Source organism: Lineus longissimus, chromosome 10 (assembly GCF_910592395.1).
Source record: "Lineus longissimus chromosome 10, tnLinLong1.2, whole genome shotgun sequence".
Lineage (NCBI taxonomy): Eukaryota > Metazoa > Nemertea > Pilidiophora > Heteronemertea > Lineidae > Lineus > Lineus longissimus.
Window position 1 is genome coordinate 4,110,043 of NC_088317.1, and position 20,761 is coordinate 4,130,803.

Below are 20,761 nucleotides of genomic sequence, written 5' to 3' on the forward strand. Positions count from 1 at the left end.
CCAGGAGCCGTCCCAATATCCTATTTCTCTAATTGTCTTCCGAATGTCGTCTGATCTCATTGTTTGAAACTAATGATCGACTAACACCATCATCACCACACTTCTGGGAAGCTTTTCGAAACATGAAACTTTTTTCTTTACAAGAAAAAAGATGTCACAATTATCTCTTTTCAGATGATTGACAGGATGCAAGGCGTTGACTCAGCAGATGACTCACCGTAAGGTGCTGCCGTCTGCGAGGAAATCTGAAAACTATTAAACCTGAAATTGTGTACCTGTTGTAGCAAAATTTGGATAACAATAATGTATAACCAGGATAAAACGAGCAATTTCCATTAAATATACCAATAATATATAGAAAGAAATAAGATTCATTGCTATTCTTGTGCGATATCGATCAATGATTGTCTCTGAAGAATAAATTTTTCACCAAAACTGTTACACTCTCTCCGAAATTTCCAAATTTGGAGTTTCATCCATTTTTGAGAAAAGAAAGAGAAAAAGCAAAATACACAGAGCTTTTGTCTGTTTTTCAGGAAATTCGTGGTCAAATTGTTGTGTATTTTGTGTTAAAAGTTAGCTTGCAACAGCTACGACGTATTTACATCCTAGGTATGTCGATTTGTTTTCGATGATGTGAGTTTGCAGGCGAAATGTTGAAGTGTTTGTCTGTTTTTTCTTGACTCTCCCTCTTCTCTTGACTCTTGTCTTCCTGTTCCTCCTCCTTGCTCACCAGGATCATTATGTGATGACAGTAATGTTGCTCTGCTCATGACGTTATGTTCATGTACCCCCTTTCTCATTTTCTCCGCAATTCTGACTGGGCCTAGTGCCTAGGGCTTGGGGGGGGGGGGGGCAGGGGGCTGGATGAAGTTTATGCTGATATGTTATCATCTTTTCAGGTTCTGGGAGGCCAAAATGTGATCACTTTGATGGGAAATAACAAAATGGCGGATACAGGAAAACCGAGGCTTGTGAGAGCTTCGTACAACTTCAAAGGCACGAATAATGATGAGGTGAGCTGTTATTTGAAAGTTTGCGCTAATAAATTATGCGGATCAGTTTGGACCTCAACGACCACCACGCACATTTTCTGGGTTTAGGCTATTGGTCTTTTACCTCATTCACAATGACAAAAATAGAGCATTTACAATGTATGTATTACTGTCGATTTTTCAGTTGAACTTTAACAAAGGTGACATCATCACTGTCACCCAGGTTGTCGAGGGAGGTTGGTGGGAGGGCACGCTCAATGAGAAAACGGGATGGTTCCCTAGCAACTATGTCAAGGAGTATAAGCCAGGTGAGTCCTTCAAGGTATCTGAAATCATCATGAACTTGGAACTGGGGAGATCATAAGTGAGAAATGTAGAGTGGGGTGGCCCTGTAGAAACCCTTTACAAAATTACAGATAAAGGTAAGTGGGCTCTTCCATGATAGGGTGGTAAACTGCCAGGGTAGGGTGGGATGCCCTGACAAATGGCCTCGTAGAGAACACTGAACCCAAGAAAAGTATCTTTTTAAGCATGATACTTAGCCTTTAACATTGGTTTGACTCAATAGCAAGGCAGTTTAGCTTAATCCTTGATTTCTGAACTGTATTTTTGTTGTTTCAGACCCAAAGAGTGCAACCAAAAGTCCTCTGATGGGCCAACACAAACCAGCTGATCAACTGATCAACAAGAGAGACAGTATGATTCATTATCACCAAGTGGTAAGATATCACTTTATTGTTCGGTTGCAGCCAATATCTTGACTCTCACTACAACCTACGGTCATTCCCGGTGCGTATTACTTCATCAGTTCAAGTGCGATTTCCTATCTTCTTTGTGAACTTGAGTCATGAAAAGTTCTGACAACCAATTTGGGACCACAACTAGTGTCCTTAATGGAGAGGTGTCCGCTAACAGAGGTTCCACTGTACACTATGTCTTCTTTTCAGGTGCTACAAAATGTGATAGAAACGGAGCAGGCATACGCCACGGAGCTCCAGACCCTTCTCCAGTCCTACCTGATTCCGCTGCAAACCACGAATAAGCTGACGCCACCTGACTATACTCAACTCTGTGGCAACCTGGAAGATGTTCTCGCGTGCCATCAGGTCATACTCAGTTCGTTAGATGAAATAATAAAGTGAGTATCGAAGTTACATTTTGGATCATTAGATGGTTTGAGATTCAGGTAGTGACAGTCGACTACATCACATACCTGGGCTTTTTTCCATCTCCAGGTTTGCTAACAGAGAACTACAACACTTGAATACCCGGTATACATATTGTGTTGTAAGAGCACTCATTTATGAAGACAAAGGAATTTTTTGCGCCAATTACATAGTTTATGCATGATTTATTCATGTCTGTATAGAAACTCGTTCTATCAATCTTTGCAGACTTCCACAGCCGCAGCAACGTATTGGTGGCATGTTCCTAAGGATGGCGCCACAAGTTAAAAATCTTTACGAGAAATATACTGCCAACCACCCGTGGGCTGTCAGTATACTACAAAAATACAAGTAAGTTACCATCTCAGAATGTCGAGAAAATACTTAGTGTAGCCTTGTGCCATTTAAAAGCTGTTAAGTCACCCAGCACATCAGAGCAAATTCAGAATAAGAAGGGATGAAAAATTGCAACAAGATTGGTTTTCTTTCCCCTTGCAGGGAGGAACTCAACAAGTACATGGAGATGAAGGGTTCGAACCAAGGCTTGATGCACCTAACGACTTGCCTGTCGCGGCCGTTTATCCGGTTAGACAATTATGGCAGCCTGCTAAAGGAGTTGGAGAGACACATCGAGGTGAGTCGGGCATATTCTTTTGCTTCAAATAGTGCCTTCAACTGCTCAAAGGTGCGGGCTTGTAATCCTGATCATCGCTAGCCTTTCGTTAACTTTGCACATGGACACCTTTACAAATTGTAATTTTTAGTCTTTAGAGTCTTTACACCTTGTTATTCTAAGCCTCTAGAGTCTTCAAATTTTGTATGTGTAGACATCTCAATATGTCGACAAAGATTTAGGTTGAACTGACCCACTTGCTTTCTTGTAGGATTGCCATGCGGACAGAGGGGACACGCAGCGTGCTTTGGCCATTTATAAAGATATAGGACTGCAGTGTACAGAGCTGAGGAAACAGAAGGAAATAGAATTCGAGGTGCTAACGGGAACGATACGGGGATGGGAAGGAGAGGTAAGAAATGTGCTTCTCTTCAGTCAGAGTACAGGGTGTTTGCTGAGCTCTTAAAGGTCATCATCGGGATCCATTTTCAGGAATAAGGGGGGCTTGCATTTCTGATTTGGTGCACTTGGATCCGCGCCTGATCCTCTGGTTCATTTCATTTCAGGAAATCTCAAAGCTTGGCGATTTGGTGATACTCGGGCAAGTGCAGATGTCGCAAGAAAATACTGAGAAAAAGGATAGTGTGTTCGCGTTGTTTCCGAGTGTTTTAGTCATACTGCATATCAGTCCACGTATGAGTGGCTATATTTATCAGGTGAGAGGCAGGTGATGTAATTCTTGTCAACGTTGCAGGCAACCTTTGGCAGTCAAAAAGCCCCATTTAGTGAAACTTTGCCTGCAAAAGCCCATGGAATTATTCAACAACACTCTGCTGCATTCATTTTTACTAAAATGTATATCATTTTCACATGAGAAGCTTGGTAAGCCCTGATGTTGAAACAGAAACTGCCCAAACTCGCAATCACTGTTGCCAGGCATATCATACTCTGCATGAGAATTACGAATTCCCTGAAATCAAATTCTCACCCAACTAAATGAATAAATTTCCCACCTTAACCTTCCAGGGCAAGTTACCTTTGAGTGGCATGGTCGTCAAGCAGCTGGAAGATTGCGACTCGTATAAGCATGCCTTTGAAATTTCAAGTAGGTTCTTGGCGAATGTCATAAAACATCACATTCTGTCTTGATGTCACAACAAATACAGCAAAGTCTCTTTCAGCAGTGTATGTGCAAAAAAAGAGGGTTTACCAGGGTTTCCGCCAGGATTAAATTTGAGGGGGAACAAAAAAAATTTTTCTAAAATTTTTTTTTTCTTTAAAAGGGTATATGACCCCTCCTGAGACGTTTTTTGGCCCTAAAACCGCTACAGTTGGCTCCCAAATGCTCTTATTTTACATATCAAATCATGAAAATTACTCATTTGACAGTAAAACAAACTTTAGTGCTCAAAATTAAGGGGGGGATATCCCCCCTTGAAATATTTTAGGGGGGGATGAATCCCCCCATCGCCCCTCTGGCGGAAACCCTGCTGACAATAGTTGAAGTACATTTCTCTTATGAATTGTGCATTAGATTGCGGTTTGATTTATACACAGAGTGGATTGCCGGGACATTCTTAAACGATTCGTTCTCATGATAATAACGCCCTCTTTCCACAGGTTCAATGATCGACCGTAAGCTTGTGATATGTCATTCAACGCACGAACAGAAATGTTGGATCGACGCGTTAAAACATCAGAGTAAACAAGCCTCATTGCCCGCCACGCCAAAACCACAGACATTACAGGTTGGTTAAAGTTTGCTTATTATGGTGCTATTCCTAATGAAAGGGCCAGCCAGGTTGGGCTAGAACTCTCCCCGTATCTCTAATGACTGGCACCTGATGAGAAGGCAGTATGTACCCCATATTTACCAACTGATGGCTAACACTAACTGGACGTATCGGGTATGAGCCTGAGTTATACCTGAAACTATTTGGCGACGCTTTGTAAATCTCAGCCGAGGATTAAATGTTTAATGAGAAGTATTAAAAAGAGTTCAAAGGTTAACGAATTCTCCCCACTTCTGTAGCTTTCTAGCAATCACAACAGCCAGTCCAGTATCACAGTCGTACCTCAAGCCAAAACTGCCCGAGTCCTTCCAGATCCAGTCATCAAGCCGAAAACATGGACGATGTCGTGTTTACGGCCGAGCACGCCCATAAGACCGTCGGCGGCTTTATCGAAGGAAAATCCTAATAATAGTCCCAAGATTGGACGGAAGCACTCAATGTCGCGGAGAAAGGGAGGTGAGATATGTTGGTTGAATCAGAAGCTTTCCATAGTCATTGGTTTAGGCCAATTAGGATTGGACTATTTTGAGAAATAGAAATTTTTAGGAAATGAGCTGGGTTACCCGGGGACGACATTAGTCATAAAAACAAATGGTACCATTAGAAAGCGTTGATCGTGATCTTTTCGATGAATGGTCATGTCATTATGTCACTATAAGTTTTTGGTATACTGAATGATATGAATATTGTGTCACAATATAACAAGTAATGAAGGGGGGGGGCATAATCTCATTATGTTCAAATCCTGGAGGACGCATCTAAGGCTCTAAGCTCGGTTTGAATGTTGAAGGCGTATAGTGAGGGGAATTGTTTCCATTGTTGATTTACCATGGTGTGATAGATCGTTTTTGGCATATTCTTGCGGGAAGTTTTTCATAAATTTGCAAATTTCCTTGGCACTGCAGCGGAACGAACACGATCGGAGGACGGTTATTCGATGAAGAAAAGTTAGTATTTCTCGGATGTCTTGGGTTGATTTGTCCCTATGGTACACTCCCATTACAGTGTTTGTATTAAGGAATGTCCAAAAGCTTCTTGAGACTTCCTTCCATATTGTCCAATCAGATGTGCTGAATTGTACAGTCATAGAAAATAAGCCAATCACAAGCTACATGTTTATTTTTTAGGAGAAGTCCAGTCAATTTTGCTTTCAGACGTTGTTAGTTTCACCAATTTTCAAAAGCAGAAGTAGACCAGCACTGACCTCACAATAGAGCCATCTGATTTGCTCGTTCAAAATGAGCACGTCAGGATGCAAAATTTGTCACTTTGATTGGACGATCCACTAAAACGAACCCAATTTTTGACTCTTGGAAATCTCTAAATGCCTGCAAATCACTCTGCCCACAGAGACTTGCAGGAAAGTAAAAACACTGTGATGGGAGTGTATTTCCTTGCATGCGCAAGTGTGTCAAGTGAATGTGTGTAATGCCATGTTATGCCTTGGAGTACCATGTTGTGGTGCTTTCTCCTAGCACTGTAAACCATGTCATGTTTCCGACAGTTATGTGATTTTTCGCAATTTGGGCAAGCACAAACTTATCAGCGCAACTCACTAAATTTCAGCTCTGATGCATTACCATTGAATTTCTGCAGCAGACATGGAATTTAGTCAACGCGAAACAAAAAAATGAGCTAATTCGCGAACTTTTGATGTCGTGAACACTACCTGGTTTACAGTTTGCTAGACTTGTGAGTTATTTGCTGTGTTTAAATACCCTGGCATGGGTAGGTATAGTGCATGGAGATCAACCCAAGACCTCTTTGTGTTGAAAGATCCATTTTTGATGAGAGTTGCATTGTATTGTTATGCTGTTCAGAGCACAGGTTGTTGGCGGTTCAAAGCGGGGTAGTGCCAGTCACCGCCCTGTGTTACTGCCTGTCGGCTATGAATAGTTCTTGAATTTAGGTGTGGAGGCCCATTCTGTGATGCATCAGAAGAGTCCGAACATTTAACTTATGTTTTTAGTGTACTCCGAAGTGAAGTTTGCTCCTTTGATATCAGGGAAAATTGCTAGAATACACTAAAGTTTGCTAAAATAAGCTCCAAATCCTTTTAAAATACTATTTTTGGGGTTGGCAGATCTGCAGTGCTGAATTGCTTGATAGATAGTCTCATTGTTGTGTGTATTTTTGTGCATTTTGCCTGTTTTGTTTCAGGGAAACACTTGCAATCAGGGAAAGGTCTGAATCCAACACTTTCTGTTAGATTTCAATTTGGGAATTTGTTTCTTTTATTTTTGTTGGCTTGACGGGTAAAGATTCAGCAAAAGAAGGAACATAGGAACTTCTCCTAACAGACACCTCTTTATTAAGGACACCCTCGCAATTAAGGACATAAATTTGGTCCCAAATTGTTTGGTTCCATTCAATTTGACCTCTCTAATCAGGACATCTCCTTATTACAGACAGCATTTGTCCAACCACAGTATGTCCTCAATAGAGAGTTCTACTATATGTTTCTTTCAGAAACAGTTAAAATTGGCCTTGGTTGATTTTAGTGTTAGGGTCTTCCCAACATTCAATATACCTTAAAGCAAGCATGGACGAGAGAATCGATACTTGCCGGAAGTAAAATACTGAATTCGTACGTTGAATCTGTTATTCGTCAAGCTCCTGGGCTTCAAGGTGTCACCAAAGTCAGGAAGATGAGGAGTGCTTCAAAACATGTTGGTTGTGACCGGCCCTCGTGGATCGATGTGCTTGCAGTTGCATGTGTGGTTTTCAGTTCCATGGGTGATATGAATAAAGGCTAGCAAATGCTTTTACTTCAATTTTGTACAGAAAGGCCAAGTGTAAATGTACATGGAGTATTAGATAAAAGCATTTACTACTCTTTATTCATATCACCCAGCGTCAGTGTTTCTATATTCATTTTGCTTTATTCGGATTACGTTGCGTCTATTCGGTACATGTTGCTTTGTGTCATTTTGTTTTATTTTTGAGAGATTTCTCATATGTTTCAATGTAATTTCTGACGTGGTTTATAACACTTTTATGGAACATCACTTTGGTAGTATTTGTGCATGTGCATGGGGTCTGCATCTTGAACCATCACGGTCTAACATTTTCACAATTCTGATGTACGTGCTCATTAACAAAAGTGAGCAGATGAATTTATGAATGTTAACCCTTGAAGGGTCAAGATGGGAGTCAGTTGCAGGTGTTCTTTACATTCAACACATACTGATAGTCGGAAAATTTACTGCACTTGCTTTCAAGGCTGGACCAACACCTCAGACCACCAGAGAAAAAGTTCTATTTGAATTTGAGATAGCTACCGTACATGAAGTCTTTTGACTGCAGCTTCCCAAGAGTTCCTTTATTTCATATTTTGAGCTAAAAAATAAGAAAAAAATTACCCCTTTCCATTACCAAAAAGTTATCCTTGCTCTAAAGGCTTCAACGTTAAAACGACACAAACGCCATCTTCAGGGAAAGAAAGGAACTGAAGTAATCTCTTTATAATCGGGTTTAGTGGAGAAATTCTCTCAGTTCCTCTCTTTCTCTGAAGATGGCGTTTGTGTCGTTTTTACGTTGAAGCTTTTAGAGCAAGGATAACCTGCTGGAAAAGGGTTTTTGGTCCACAAATATTGATGTGGGTCCATAGAGATTTATGTGGTCCAGCCCTGAAAGTGTTAAACTTTAAATTTCCTACGTTATTCTTGACCTTGGCAAGTTATGACTTAGAATGTATTGAGGAGAGAGATGGCTATCAGCAACAGTGGTTTAAGCTATCAGCATTGGAGAAGAATTTATTAGAACTTCCAGTTCTTGCTGTGGGCCTCTAATCAGGAAATCAAATGTTTTCCTGAGTTGGTAAATGTCAAGTTCCAACTACTGGATGTTAAACTGGGAAATCAGTTGGTTCAGCCATGGTACGACAAGTGCAGAGGATACATGGATTCATTATTTTTTCTCCAAGGACTGTATGTTACCTCTCTCTATAATAATAAGGAGTCTTTTATATTGCGCAATTCCGTGACACTATAGTTCTCGCTCAAAGCGCTTTGGGATATCATATTATTACCCCGGTCTCCACAGAAATCAATCAGGGGTTTCAAGGAGCAACCAGAAGGCGCTCACTTGAACTTGACCAGTCGGGGAACCAAGCAGTGACTAGTCGAACCCACGACCTCCTGATCATGAGGCCGACTCTCTTCTACTGCGCTACCGCTGCCCCGATATGTCATTGATTTACAACGATTTGCTTTGTTTTAGTCGACGATGTGAAAACGTTAGAGGATGACGCTGCCATCTTACGAGTGATCGAGTCATATTGCACAAGCGCGAGGACACGGCATACAGTCAATTCATGTAAGTACGCCACCTGCGGGTGATAATGTTTTCCAAGTTTTGCGAAGTGAGTCCGACGTCATGAAAATTGAAAAAGAATACCAAGGTTTTACAGAAAACCAACAGCGTTGCTAACTGTAGCATTATTGCTGACCTTGAATTGATGTATGAATGCAACTAACTACAAAAACTTTTCAAGATCTCAAAACATATCTGAAACACTTTCGACTCAATGATTATCGTAACGTTTATTTTCATGACTTCAGACTTGCACGCCATCTATTGTCTCATTTATGCATGATTGTTGCGGAAAGGTTTATCCAGGCATGCAGATGTTGGGCATGATCGTTTAGCGCCCCCCTGTGTTCTAGTTAGGAACGAAGGCTGCTCACGCATGTCACCATGATTCTGCGCTTGAAATGCTCCTAGTCCTAATCAGAAACTACATCTGACCTGATGCATTACTGTTAAGCATTACTGTTTTACTAAGCTCGTTGTGACAATCTCCATCGCAGATTGACATTTCCCCCTGATTCTGAAAATAGAATACAATGTAAGTTCTCATATTGGATGTGATACTGTACATCTGAACTTTCGCAAATTGCTTTACAATTATTCCCCAGCCTGATCCAGCAACCTTTCTGGAACCACACTGACACATTGGCCATTCCAGGCCAGTCAGATCTGAGGCTCAACCCATGACCTTTCGATCACAAATCGGACACTCTTTCACTAAGCCACCGCGTTTCCTGCCACTGGCTGCCTGGATAAATTTTCACTCACTTGTTTCCACCTTTTGTTCTTATTATTTTCCTTCTTTGTTGTAAACAGTGTTTTGGCTTGTGGTACCAAGAATCTTTGCAAAACATCATGTGGTTGCTAACTTTACAAACGATTCTGAGAATTCATGTTTTGGGGACAAATCGTTCAAAATGATATAATAGCTGAAAATGTCATCTCTTCAGAAGTTGACTGTTTTAAAATTTTCAATGGGGGTATGGTAATGCAATATCCTTTCAACAAAATAAGCTGTCTGATTAAAACATCTGCTAGAGATAATCAGATTTTGTTTCCATTTATATCCGCTTATGGTTGACATTTCCTGTGATAAAAGCATTTGGTTAGTTAAACAATTTTGCTTGGGAACGTTTGCGGTATTGTAGCCCAATCATAAAAATATTAAGCTCATGAAAATAAAGGGATTTACATTCTTATGTTACGTTATCACAGAAGTATGTCTTTTAACCAAACTTCTCTCAAAGAATTCTGTGTTGGACAAATTTCTGCATAAAAAACGGCCTTAGTTTATAACTGTCTCAAAAGAATTTTTAAAGGTTATTTGGTACCACAAGCTATTGTTTTGAACTTCTACTCCATAGTGGGATAAATGGTTATTGGTGTCTTTAGAGCTTTCGGTATATTTATTTCAGCTTGCCTTATATGGTGTCTAATTTACGTTTTCCCACATGTCGCACCCCTACCTGCCTAGTCGATGTCGCCCCCTGCTAAAACGTGGCAGTTTGATAGATCCCCAAACTGGATAATGATGTGAAATACAATCCCTGGCGGTGAATCCAAAGATGTGTGGTCGGTGTGCTTGTCTGAGCTGATGGTTTGAATTGTCATCCTCCCATAGCAGGCTTTTGATTCAATCCTAAAATACGTATCAAAGTACAAGCGTATTTTAGAAAATACACTAAATCAAATTATGAGCGTATTTTGGAAAATACGCTGAATCAAATTACGAGTGTATCTTGAATAAGATTCAAAAGTGCTGTGCAAACAAGTGATTGAAATCTCTGCTGCCTGTGTTTATAATCGCTTCCATATGCAACAAAAAGATTTCATGTCTACTGTGTAAAAGTGTTAATCAGTGGGTTTGATATTCTTGTCGCAGATACCCGCGATGACAACTGCAAACAAGCAATTATTGTCGCCTATGATTTAAATCGGAGGTAGCAGGGGTGTTTGCGTTTGCTGGGCTGGGGGTCCTGCTATGGGAGGATGTGTATTTGGGTTGAAGATGTGAAAGATAGGAGTTAGTGCTTGGCTCTTGGAGAGATTGGAGTGCATGCATAGATCAGGACGTTGGGAAGTTTACTGTCAATATCTCACTTAGGCTTCCAAAATGACTTACTGTTTGGAACAGAAGCAAAACGTATTCCTTTTACAAATTTCTTTCAAGTATTTTGCATGGGATAGCTATTGTATTGGTGACTTAGTCCCTTTGCGATATCAATTTGTTGTCAAAACTGCTGTACCGGACTGCAAGGCTGGAAAAGAAAGTCGAGTCGTTGTTGGGTTGGGCCATGAGTGGTGGCGCTGCATGGTGGAATTTCGACGATGAGATGCTGAAGATACTACACCGATGGAGCTGTCTGGACGGTCTGAATGCTACACAGTTGCTACGCCTCGGTGACGTTGTGGTGAAGTCTTCGGCGCTGTCGGTCCGGCTGTGATGATGGTGATGATGTCTTGTGGTGTTGTAACTCCCTCGTAACTTTGGTGTTGGCATAGTTGTACGTGCGGGAAATTGACTCCCGGCAGTTGCAGCCGCTTCATTATATATCCCGAACTAATATTTTTCCGCATGTTTTTGAAATTGAAATTTGCAATGAAGCCTGTATTACTAATACAGTGGAACCATTACTGGGTCGATCTCATACTGAACCTTTGGGTCTATACTCCATCTAAACGTAGGGCTCCGGGGTATATCTTTAAAAGCTTGATAAGATCAAGAACCTTGGTGGGTTGACCTTTGCATTAAGGGATCTACTCACCTGAGGATATCAGAAGCGTTCTTGGTAAAGAGAGCTCAGATCCAGGCTTCCTAAAATGGCATCCTGTTAATACTGAGCTGATTGACTGGCCGATAATCAGATATGAACTAAACCAAAACAAACTTCAAAACACACACCTGACATGGATTGAAGGATTGCTTTTGAATGAAGATTATTTTTAACTAAGTCAAGTCAACATCATTTTCATGTACAAAAAGTCTCGGTAGTCGCTATATTAAAAAGCCCTAACCTTCACACATTACATTGCACATTTTATATTAATTTTTCAAAATGTTGTGTTTTTTTAATTTTTGTAAATCATTGTTATTAGTTGTAATGGTGTTGTCACTGCTTTTGAGTCTGCACATACAGTTCCAGCCTTTACAGACACTGCATGTTAATCACTTTAGAGGGTTAAAAACCATTCTAACCTACTGAATCTAGGCTTGTAAAAAATGGTAAAGTTAAGAATTTAATCTCGAGTTAAAATAGGCAAGACTATTTTGGGTTTCAGAGCAGCCAGCTACCGCTTCCTTTTTAAGTCTTTGGTGATGGAATACACATTGGTTCTTCGCGAGGTTTAATGGTACTTTTGAGAACTTTAAGTTTTGAGTAAAATCGGGTGTGGTGTCTGTTGATTAAGGCTCTATGTTGTTAATTAATTTCTTTGCTAGATTTAACTGTGGTTTGATTTAATAGCTAGCTTTAGTTATGCATGTTGTAGACGGGAATTTTGATGTGGTTAAAACTAACTCCCTATCAAGAAAATCAGAAATTAGACACACACTGTTTTGTTGATTTGAAAAAACAAAAATTACACACAGGATTATGATTTCATGATGCCTCCCGAATCAAAATGAAATTTCCTTTGTTTAGCATGTTCTAAAAATATAATATAGATTTTGCTGGGGGTTGAGTCTAATATTTTACAAATCAATTTGACAACGTTTTAGTTAGTTAGGCTGCAGCTTATCTCAATTCAAGCAATTAATAACTGGGGGGGGGTCTTTGGTTGTCAAAGCAAGACTGCTCGGGTGGATTGAGAATGCTTACCAAAATCTGAGGCACCAGCCAAAGGTTATGGAGATAATTTGAGATCCACCCAAGTGGTCTTGTTTAAACTTTGTTACTGCTACTATTTGTAACTGGATAGATCACATATGCAACTTAGGAAGGACCAGCCCAGATCCTTAATCCTGTTAATGATCCGTGTAAAGTCAAGGACTTCAAGCTGAAGTAAAAGAACAAATCTTCCTGGGGATGTGCTAGAAACTAGCTTATGGTTGTAGTCCTGAAACTTGAAAGAGACCCACACATCATTATTTTTGATCTTATATAACATTTGGGGGGATAGCAAGCATGGAGTTGGTCTTTACAAAGAGAAATCAATAGAAATTACTGGGGATTCAAACTACAGACCACTGATGGAGAAATTCTACCCTTGTACTGGTGCTCAAAAATGTTTTTAGTTAAATTCGAAAGGGGTACATTGAGCTCACAGTTAGGCTATTTTTAGATCTGGGTCTGGTCCTATCGTCACTAACCATCTCACCGTAACCATAGTAACGTGTGTCTCTCACCTAACACTCTGCTTCTATTTAACGCGGCACGTGCAGTGGACCTCGCCAAGTTACGACGGGACGAGGAGGAGAAATGTAGCCCGCAACATCATCACCATCATCCGGACTGTCAACATAAACAACTTATTTCCTCGCCGGAGTGTGACGATTATGCTCGCCTACAGCGTGGCGTCATGCGGGGATTCTGCTGTGCTAGTTTTCCCATCACAAAAAGCATCGCACGGACTCTCAAAAGACTATGATGGAGTCGGCCAAGGGGCTTTGGTCCAATCATAAAATATCGACTTTTTGTATGCTAGAATTGCCCTGTGGACAAAGACTGCTTTTGTGTCATTTGTCAACAGATAAACAGCAGAATGATTGCTTTAGTGTCATTTGTCATCAGATAAACAATTGGAGTTCTCTGGGATCCATTCGGATTTCTTATTGTTCAGTGTCCCTTGCCGTGTGTGAGGGTGCAGCCTTGAAAGTTGGAACTTGTACCGTTTTGTCACCATTGCTAGGATGTGTTACTTCTAGGAATCGTCTTGTGCTGGTCCAGCTGGAACAGCTTGGTGAGACCTGGTGTAGAAGATAACGGAGATGTGTGATTACAAGGAAGGGTTATGATAAGTAGGTTTAGCAATATCCGTAACCACTTCATGATGAGATGTACCCTAGCATTGTGAGGTTCCCGTTGGCTTTCTTGTGCAACTTTTGTGGCTATGACGTAATGCCATCGAGTCAGGACATCATGAAACCAGCAAATTCATGCTGTCATAGCATAGAGGATGGCATACCTGTCTAAATTACTGGTCCATTGAATCGAATTAATCGAAATAATTTACAGACATTACAACAAATTACATGACATTTTCCTTATGAAGTTGTATAAAAATGTTTATTTATTTAGCTATAGTAATTAAATGGACAGTGGTTGCATTTATCATCAGGATTTGAGGAGTAGGGAGTGAGGGGGGGAGGGGTTGATGCATAATTGACTCATTTCTAATAGTTTCTGATATCATGGGCGGTGTCTAATTACTCATTTTTGGGCAGCCCAGTTTGCAAGATATTGGGGCTTCATATATAGCATTGTCTTCATCTAGTTGTGAATACATCATATCATGAATAGACATTTGAACTTCATAACTGTGTACATAGATACAAAAGCTCATTGAGGATTTATTAGGGGGGAGGGCCTGAGTCCAGCCTCCCAAGTTTTAAGTGGGCATTCACTTCATTCTGAGGAGTTCTACCGGTAATTGCTTTAGGATTTCAAATTCTAGCCAAAATGGTAGTTCCTATGGTTAACCCTTAAAGTGTATGCAAACTGTAAAAACAACGAAATGTGGAAGCTTGTGGTATACCTGTGGAGGTACCGCCAAGTTCTTGGTGGGGTGGGGCTTTGGGCATGCACCAGATGTACTCTAACCTTTGAGATTCCATGATCTATCCTGTCATCCAGTGGAATTTTCTGACTGAGCTTCTTATTTTTCAATGCAATAATCTGGGTGCAGATGTACCTATGTTGAGATATCCTTCATTGGTTTATGTGAATCTGTAAAGTTCTTTGATACGAATCACTTCTGTAGCTTTAGATGACTAATATAATGATGAAAAGAAACACCTTTCAATCTAAGAAACCCTATTGAGCAGTGCTTGGTTGACCTCAAGGATTGGAATGACCGTTTGCTAGCCTTGAAAAGGCCAAAGTGCAATAAATGTATTTGTAATTCCTTATAAGGATGATAATAGATTTGACTGTCTTAAGTCAAGTTGTCTGTGTGTATGTTTAGAACATGTAGGCTTATGTTTATGTGGTCGAGTATGGTTAGGTTAGCAGCTCTTTTTTATTCGAAACTGTCCTTTGCAGGAAACTGCAGGAAATTCTGCTCAATTTATTTTTATTTATCTTCTGGGTTTCACCTACAAAGGCATAAGTGCAGGTACCAGTGATATCAATTGTACACTCACTGTTTAGCTGAGCTGGTATAATACAACTTCAGGTCTGCCGAAATGGTCTCATTGGGTGATATGAATAAAGACTAGGAAATGCTTTTACTTAAAACTTCATGTACATTTACACTAGGCATGTCTTTACAAAATAGAAGTAAAAGCATTTACTTGTGTTTATTCATATCACCCATTGTCTGTTTATGGGACGTTCAGGTCTGCCAGCTTGGCATGAATTTCATCACTGAATGACTTTCGAAATGATAGTAATCATCCTGCACTATATATGTTTATGTCTCGGTGCATGTGTTTTTTTACATCGATGCCGTATCATGGCTTCGTGTCTCTCGTATGTGTTCATGTTTAACTTACGACGTAGGGAAAATAAAAATGAGATTAAAGATCTTTTGTTGTTCTTTATGAGGTATGATTGTGAATGGATGATGCAGCATTTGCAGGGTTGTGTGTGCATCCTCCTGGACCCTCCGCCCTGAGGGTAACATTCCCAGACTCCAAGAGACTGTGTATGTTACATGAGGCTTGTACCACAGTCACTTTGCCAGCAAAGAAACTCCCTCGATTCAAGTGCCAGACTCTTGGTGGTTGTTTGTTTGCGGCGGCTGCTCCAAAACTGTGGAACCAGCTGGCGCAAAAGCTTCGTAACACTGATTCCCTCCAGACTTTCAAGTCAATCCTAAAGGCCTACCTTTTTGGAGAAGCCTTTGGGAAAAAAGCGCTCTAGAATACCCACTCGCTGAGTAATTGGAGCGCTTTATAAATGCCAACATTGATTGATTGATTGATTTAAGATTACACCCCTGGTAATGCTGATATATGTAAACCCCATATTTCCCAAGCAAGGACCTGGTTCTTCAAAGCATTGTAAGTCGATCATCAAGTCCTCCTCTTTCAGTTGTGGGGCATTTGGCAGGCAAGATATCACCTAGATACTGAACAGATTTTGAACAGCCTAGGCCTGTTGGGAGAAAGAGAGTACTGGCTTGTTGTCCTATGCCTAAGCCTTTTCCCCTTCAGTCTGGTTTGAATCAAAGGGAGTAAAATTTGCCAGTTATGATTTACAATATCCGTTCTTTCTTTAGCACTGTTAGATTGTCCACAAGTACTGATTGCGGAAGAAGAGAAGATCATCATTGAAGATATGGACATCATCGAAGAAAAGTAAGTTGTTTAGTTAAGACTCCGGAGATTTGCTAAAACCTCAGTGGTGTTATAGGGATATGGCCCGTACCGAGAGAGATGAGGTGCATAAAGCATCCATTGCTATCTTTCTTGTTTTCCTTCTTTGGACAGTCTGTGAAATATAGACCACCAACGAATGCAATTGTCTTGGTGATGCGGACTTGATGTGAAATTCTCCCCTTGTTTCAGAACTCTAGTTGATACTGTGTAAATTCTTCCCTTTGTTTCAGAACTGTAGTTGATACTGTCTAAATTCTCCCCTTGTTTCAGAACTCTAGTCGATACTGTCTAAATTCTTCCCTTTGTTTCAGAACTCTAGTTGATACTGTCTAAATTCCCCCTATGTTTCAGAACTCTGGTTGATACTGTCTAAATTCCCCCTTTGTTTCAGAACTCTAGTTGATACTGTCTAAATTCTCCCCTTGTTTCAGAACTCTAGTTGATACTGTCTAAATTCTCCCCTTGTTTCAGAACTCTAGTTGATACTGTCTAAATTCTCCCCTTGTTTCAGAACTCTAGTTGATACTGTCTAAATTCCCTTTTGTTTCAGAACTCTAGTTAATACTGTCTAAATTCCCTTTTGTTTCAGAACTCTAGTTGATACTGTCTAAATTCCCTTTTGTTTCAGAACTCTAGTTGATACTGTCTAAATTCCCTTTTGTTTCAGAACTCTAGTTGATACTGTCTAAATTCCCTTTTGTTACAGAACTCTAGTTGATACTGTCTAAATTCCCCCTTTGTTTCAGAACTCTAGTTGATACTGTCTACACCCTAAAAGATCAAATCAAGGAGCTCACACAGGAGCAGAAGCGACTCCGTAGAGATCTCGAGTGTGAAACCAGGGCGAGAAAACACCTAGAAATATCACTGCGGAAGTCGGTTCGCCATCTAGTCGAACAAACGTGCGATGATATTTCATAGTACCTATCGTGATAGAGCCAAACCTATGTACCAGGCAGAAGTACTTGTTCTATAACCAGTAGGCAGGGTTCCCCATTTTGCAATTTGGTACCAAATCAGGTAGTTGACAACCCACTGGATTCTCCCTGATTTGACTGTGACATGGAGACACCACGGTGTTGCCAGATTGGGGAATTTCATGGAAATAGCTCACTCTAGCACTGTTTACATGTGGTCAAAGTACAGCCAAATGTGCGATGTGATCTTGCCTATAGTCAAGTGGTGTAAAACCAATTAACATATTATTGAAAGCGTTCTTGATAGTGCCAAGGTTTGCTAGTCTGCACTAGTCTGGACTGGAATAAAATAAAGTTCCATAGGTAATGGTTTACAAAATCTAAGTCATTCAATTAGGACATTCACTATCTTTCTTATTTGATGAGTGTTGATAAGCTGTAGCTGTGCATTGAGAAATTGTTAAAGGCCTCTGCTCATGATATAAAAATCAAATTCTTATTGTATAGTAATTGTTGTTTGCATTTTGTCGTCTTGTGAAAGATGCTGTTATAAGGTACATTAAGGAGTGCAGAATGTAATAAAGATATCAGCCACTCAGCCGAAGACTTGGGTCTATCCAAATATGACCAGTATGTCGCCCACGCCAAGTTGTAAAAAAGCAGGTCAAACGTTGTTCAGAGAGACATGTTATGTAGTTTTTGCAGTTTTTGCAGCTTTTGAACTTTTTGTGGGGTTTTGGAATTGCACTATCACAGTGAACCGTAGAGGGTTGTCCAATCATTACAGCTCAATATTCTGTGTTTCTTGTGACACTAGCCTACTAAATATGCAGGAATATACAAACAGTAAAGAAATTGGAACATTTCTTATATTGGGGGAATAATATGTAAGGTAAGGTCGTACAATTACGGCCCCTAATGTGTAGAAAACAGCTGGCATTACACATAATGCACACAGAGGCTACATTTGTACCGGGGCTTTAATTGTATCACTTTACCTTACATGTAGGCCTGGTGTGTTGAAACAGTTTTTTATGAAATGAAATTATACATCATTTCAGTCATTGTTGTGCATGTGGAAGTTTTTTTTTTGCTGTTGATACTAAATGTGCCTTTTTCAAATAGATTTAACTATGCTATTAAGGACTGTAGCGAGAGTATATGGTGTCAACCATAGCGTACATATACTTCAAGGCCTTTTGCATTGTGCGGCCTGCAACATGTGACGTCATCCCTGGTCTAGGTGTCGGAGGAAGGCTCCTGTTGAGAGTGAAAGCTTTGGGTAGGTTTCTCCAACTAAAAATCCATTTTTGTCTGCTGAATGAACAAGGGCATTTGTAGTAGAATTGAACTTCAGGCTTGGCAAGCTCTCCTTTTGAAGACAGCGGTCGGGTTGCATAGAGGGCATCAGATTTTCAGGATGAAATGGAATACACAGACATTTCAGAACAGTGTACTTTTCAGTGTCTCTGTACGCTATTTGGCCCACAAAATAGGTATGGGGTCAATTTACCATATGTGTTTGATAGCTGGTAGTATTCTCAGACTCCTCATTTGAATATGCCAATGGCTATTGGATCCCTTTGTCCTGTTGTTACAGTAATTGTAATGTAATCACCAGTATATGATGGTCTAGTATTTATCTCCATATTTCTAGTTATGTCTTAATGTAAATAAATAATCATGTTATAAAGATTGCCTTAGTTCTTTCCACTGCTTTGAAGTGGATTTTCTGGCTTCTGTGGCCCATTTGTTACCAGTATATTTTCACATGTAGCTGCTTCTGTGCTCAAAATCAAAATCATTGAAGCTGCTGAATCCTCCGGGAAGTAAAACCTGGCAGGGAGTTAATTGCCCAGCCTCTGTCTCTAAATGAACAGTTCACCCTAAACCGAGGATGGGCATTCTACTTTATCACAAGGACAACCATTGACATTCTGGTGTAACAGGAATCACTGTCCTAGTTTATTGCATTGCTAAGAGAAATCAGTGACCTAGATTCCACCTGCAATCATTTTGCTGCTTCCAGAGAGGTAGTGTCTCGAGGGGCCAAATTTTCCCCTCAACACTTGCTTTACACAGTCTTGTCTGCCTTATGAGCTCCCCCTGCCCTTCAAATACAAAAGCTCTTGAGGAACAGACACGTTCAAAGATATCATGCCAGGGGTTGAAGTATATTTAGCGCCTCCATTTGGAAGTTATTTTTCCTTTTTTTCGATGGCTCATTTAGTCGAAGGCTAAATCTTGACCAGCAGTGAGTTATCCGGGAGTTTCGCAAATCGCCCGAAACTCCTCGATCCGCGAAACTCTAACGCGAACGCCTGTCTCATTTTTAGCTCACCTCTTAGCAGAGGTGAGCTTATCCCATACCGTGGCGTCCGTCGTCCGTCGTCGTCGTCGTCGTCGTCGTCGTCGTCGTCGTCGTCGTCCGTCGTCCGTTAGCAGGGCACGTTTCGTAACTGTTAGAGCTATTGAGTTGAAACTTGGTACACATGTACCCTTATGTAATGACACCTGGGAGACTAAGTTTCGGTCCGATTCGTTTCATGGTTTGGCCACCAGGGGGCCAAACGTTAAAAGTGAAAATATGCAATATCTCCCTTAATAGAAGTCGGGAAATTTTGAAAAAAATATGGTAGGTACTTCTAGCAAAGGTGCATCATATATCCTCCGGGTTTTTGATTTGACCTCCTTTTCAAGGTCACAGAGGTCAAATGGTGTAAATTAGCCGTTAGGATGTAACGATGGCACGTTTCTAAACTGCAATGACTATTGATACCAAATTTGGTACACATTTACCCCTTAGTCAGGTGATCTCAGGGACCAAAGTTTGGTCCAATATGATTCACCACTTGACCACCAGGGGGCAAAATCCAAAAACCTTAAAAATGTGATTATTCCTTAACTTCTTGCCCGATTGCCACCAATTTGATATCATGGGTACATCTAACCACCATACAGTATATGTCACACAGGTTTTTAATTTGACCTTCTTGTCAAGGTCACAGAGGTCAAATGGCGTAAATTCGCCGTCAGGCCGTAACTATGGCACGTTTCTTAACTGCAATGACTATTGATCACAAATTAAGTACACATGTACCCCTTGGTCAGGTGATCGCAGGTACCGAAGTTTGGTGCGATCTGATTTGCCGTTTGGCCTCCAGGGAGGGGGCCAAATCCTAAATTCTTCAAAATGCCATTATTCCTAGTAATGACTTGCCCGATTGGCACCAATTTTATATCATAGGTACATCTAATTCTAACAACCATTCAATGTGTCACCCGGGTCTTCTTTGATTTGACCTACTTTTCAAGGTCACAGAGGTCGAATGTACTGTAAATTGGCCATTTTGGGGAAATTGTAATTGCTTGGACCTACATCAAACCTAACACTACATGACACAAGACCATGCTCTTTATCCATCTTTCCTCCACATGAGGTGAGCACAATGGCCCTGGCCATTTCATTCGACATCGTGCTCAGGG

At 40.6% G+C, this 20,761-nt stretch overlaps 1 protein-coding gene across 6 annotated transcripts; it reads left to right on the plus strand.

The window, feature by feature from the left end:
• The first annotated feature begins 385 nt into the window (after window positions 1-385).
• Window positions 386-19,603, plus strand: LOC135494655 (rho guanine nucleotide exchange factor 7-like). Of its 6 annotated transcripts, none has more exons than XM_064782840.1 (17): window positions 387-612; window positions 903-1,016; window positions 1,180-1,303; window positions 1,617-1,714; window positions 1,943-2,133; window positions 2,390-2,512; window positions 2,660-2,795; window positions 3,046-3,186; window positions 3,341-3,490; window positions 3,801-3,879; window positions 4,395-4,522; window positions 4,807-5,023; window positions 5,473-5,514; window positions 6,728-6,751; window positions 8,789-8,884; window positions 16,259-16,337; window positions 16,670-17,089. In XM_064782840.1, exons 2-17 carry the CDS (start codon window positions 933-935, stop codon window positions 16,689-16,691), a joined length of 1,734 nt encoding a protein of 577 aa, XP_064638910.1. In that variant the 5' UTR covers window positions 387-612; window positions 903-932; the 3' UTR covers window positions 16,692-17,089. The 6 variants fall into 6 exon arrangements, with proteins under 6 accessions (XP_064638907.1, XP_064638910.1, XP_064638904.1 ...); XM_064782834.1 differs by lacking the exon at window positions 16,670-17,089 and adding an exon at window positions 17,105-19,603 and having other exon boundaries at window positions 388-612; XM_064782837.1 differs by lacking the exons at window positions 16,259-16,337; window positions 16,670-17,089 and adding an exon at window positions 13,260-15,559 and having other exon boundaries at window positions 386-612.
• The last annotated feature ends 1,158 nt before the right edge of the window (window positions 19,604-20,761 follow it).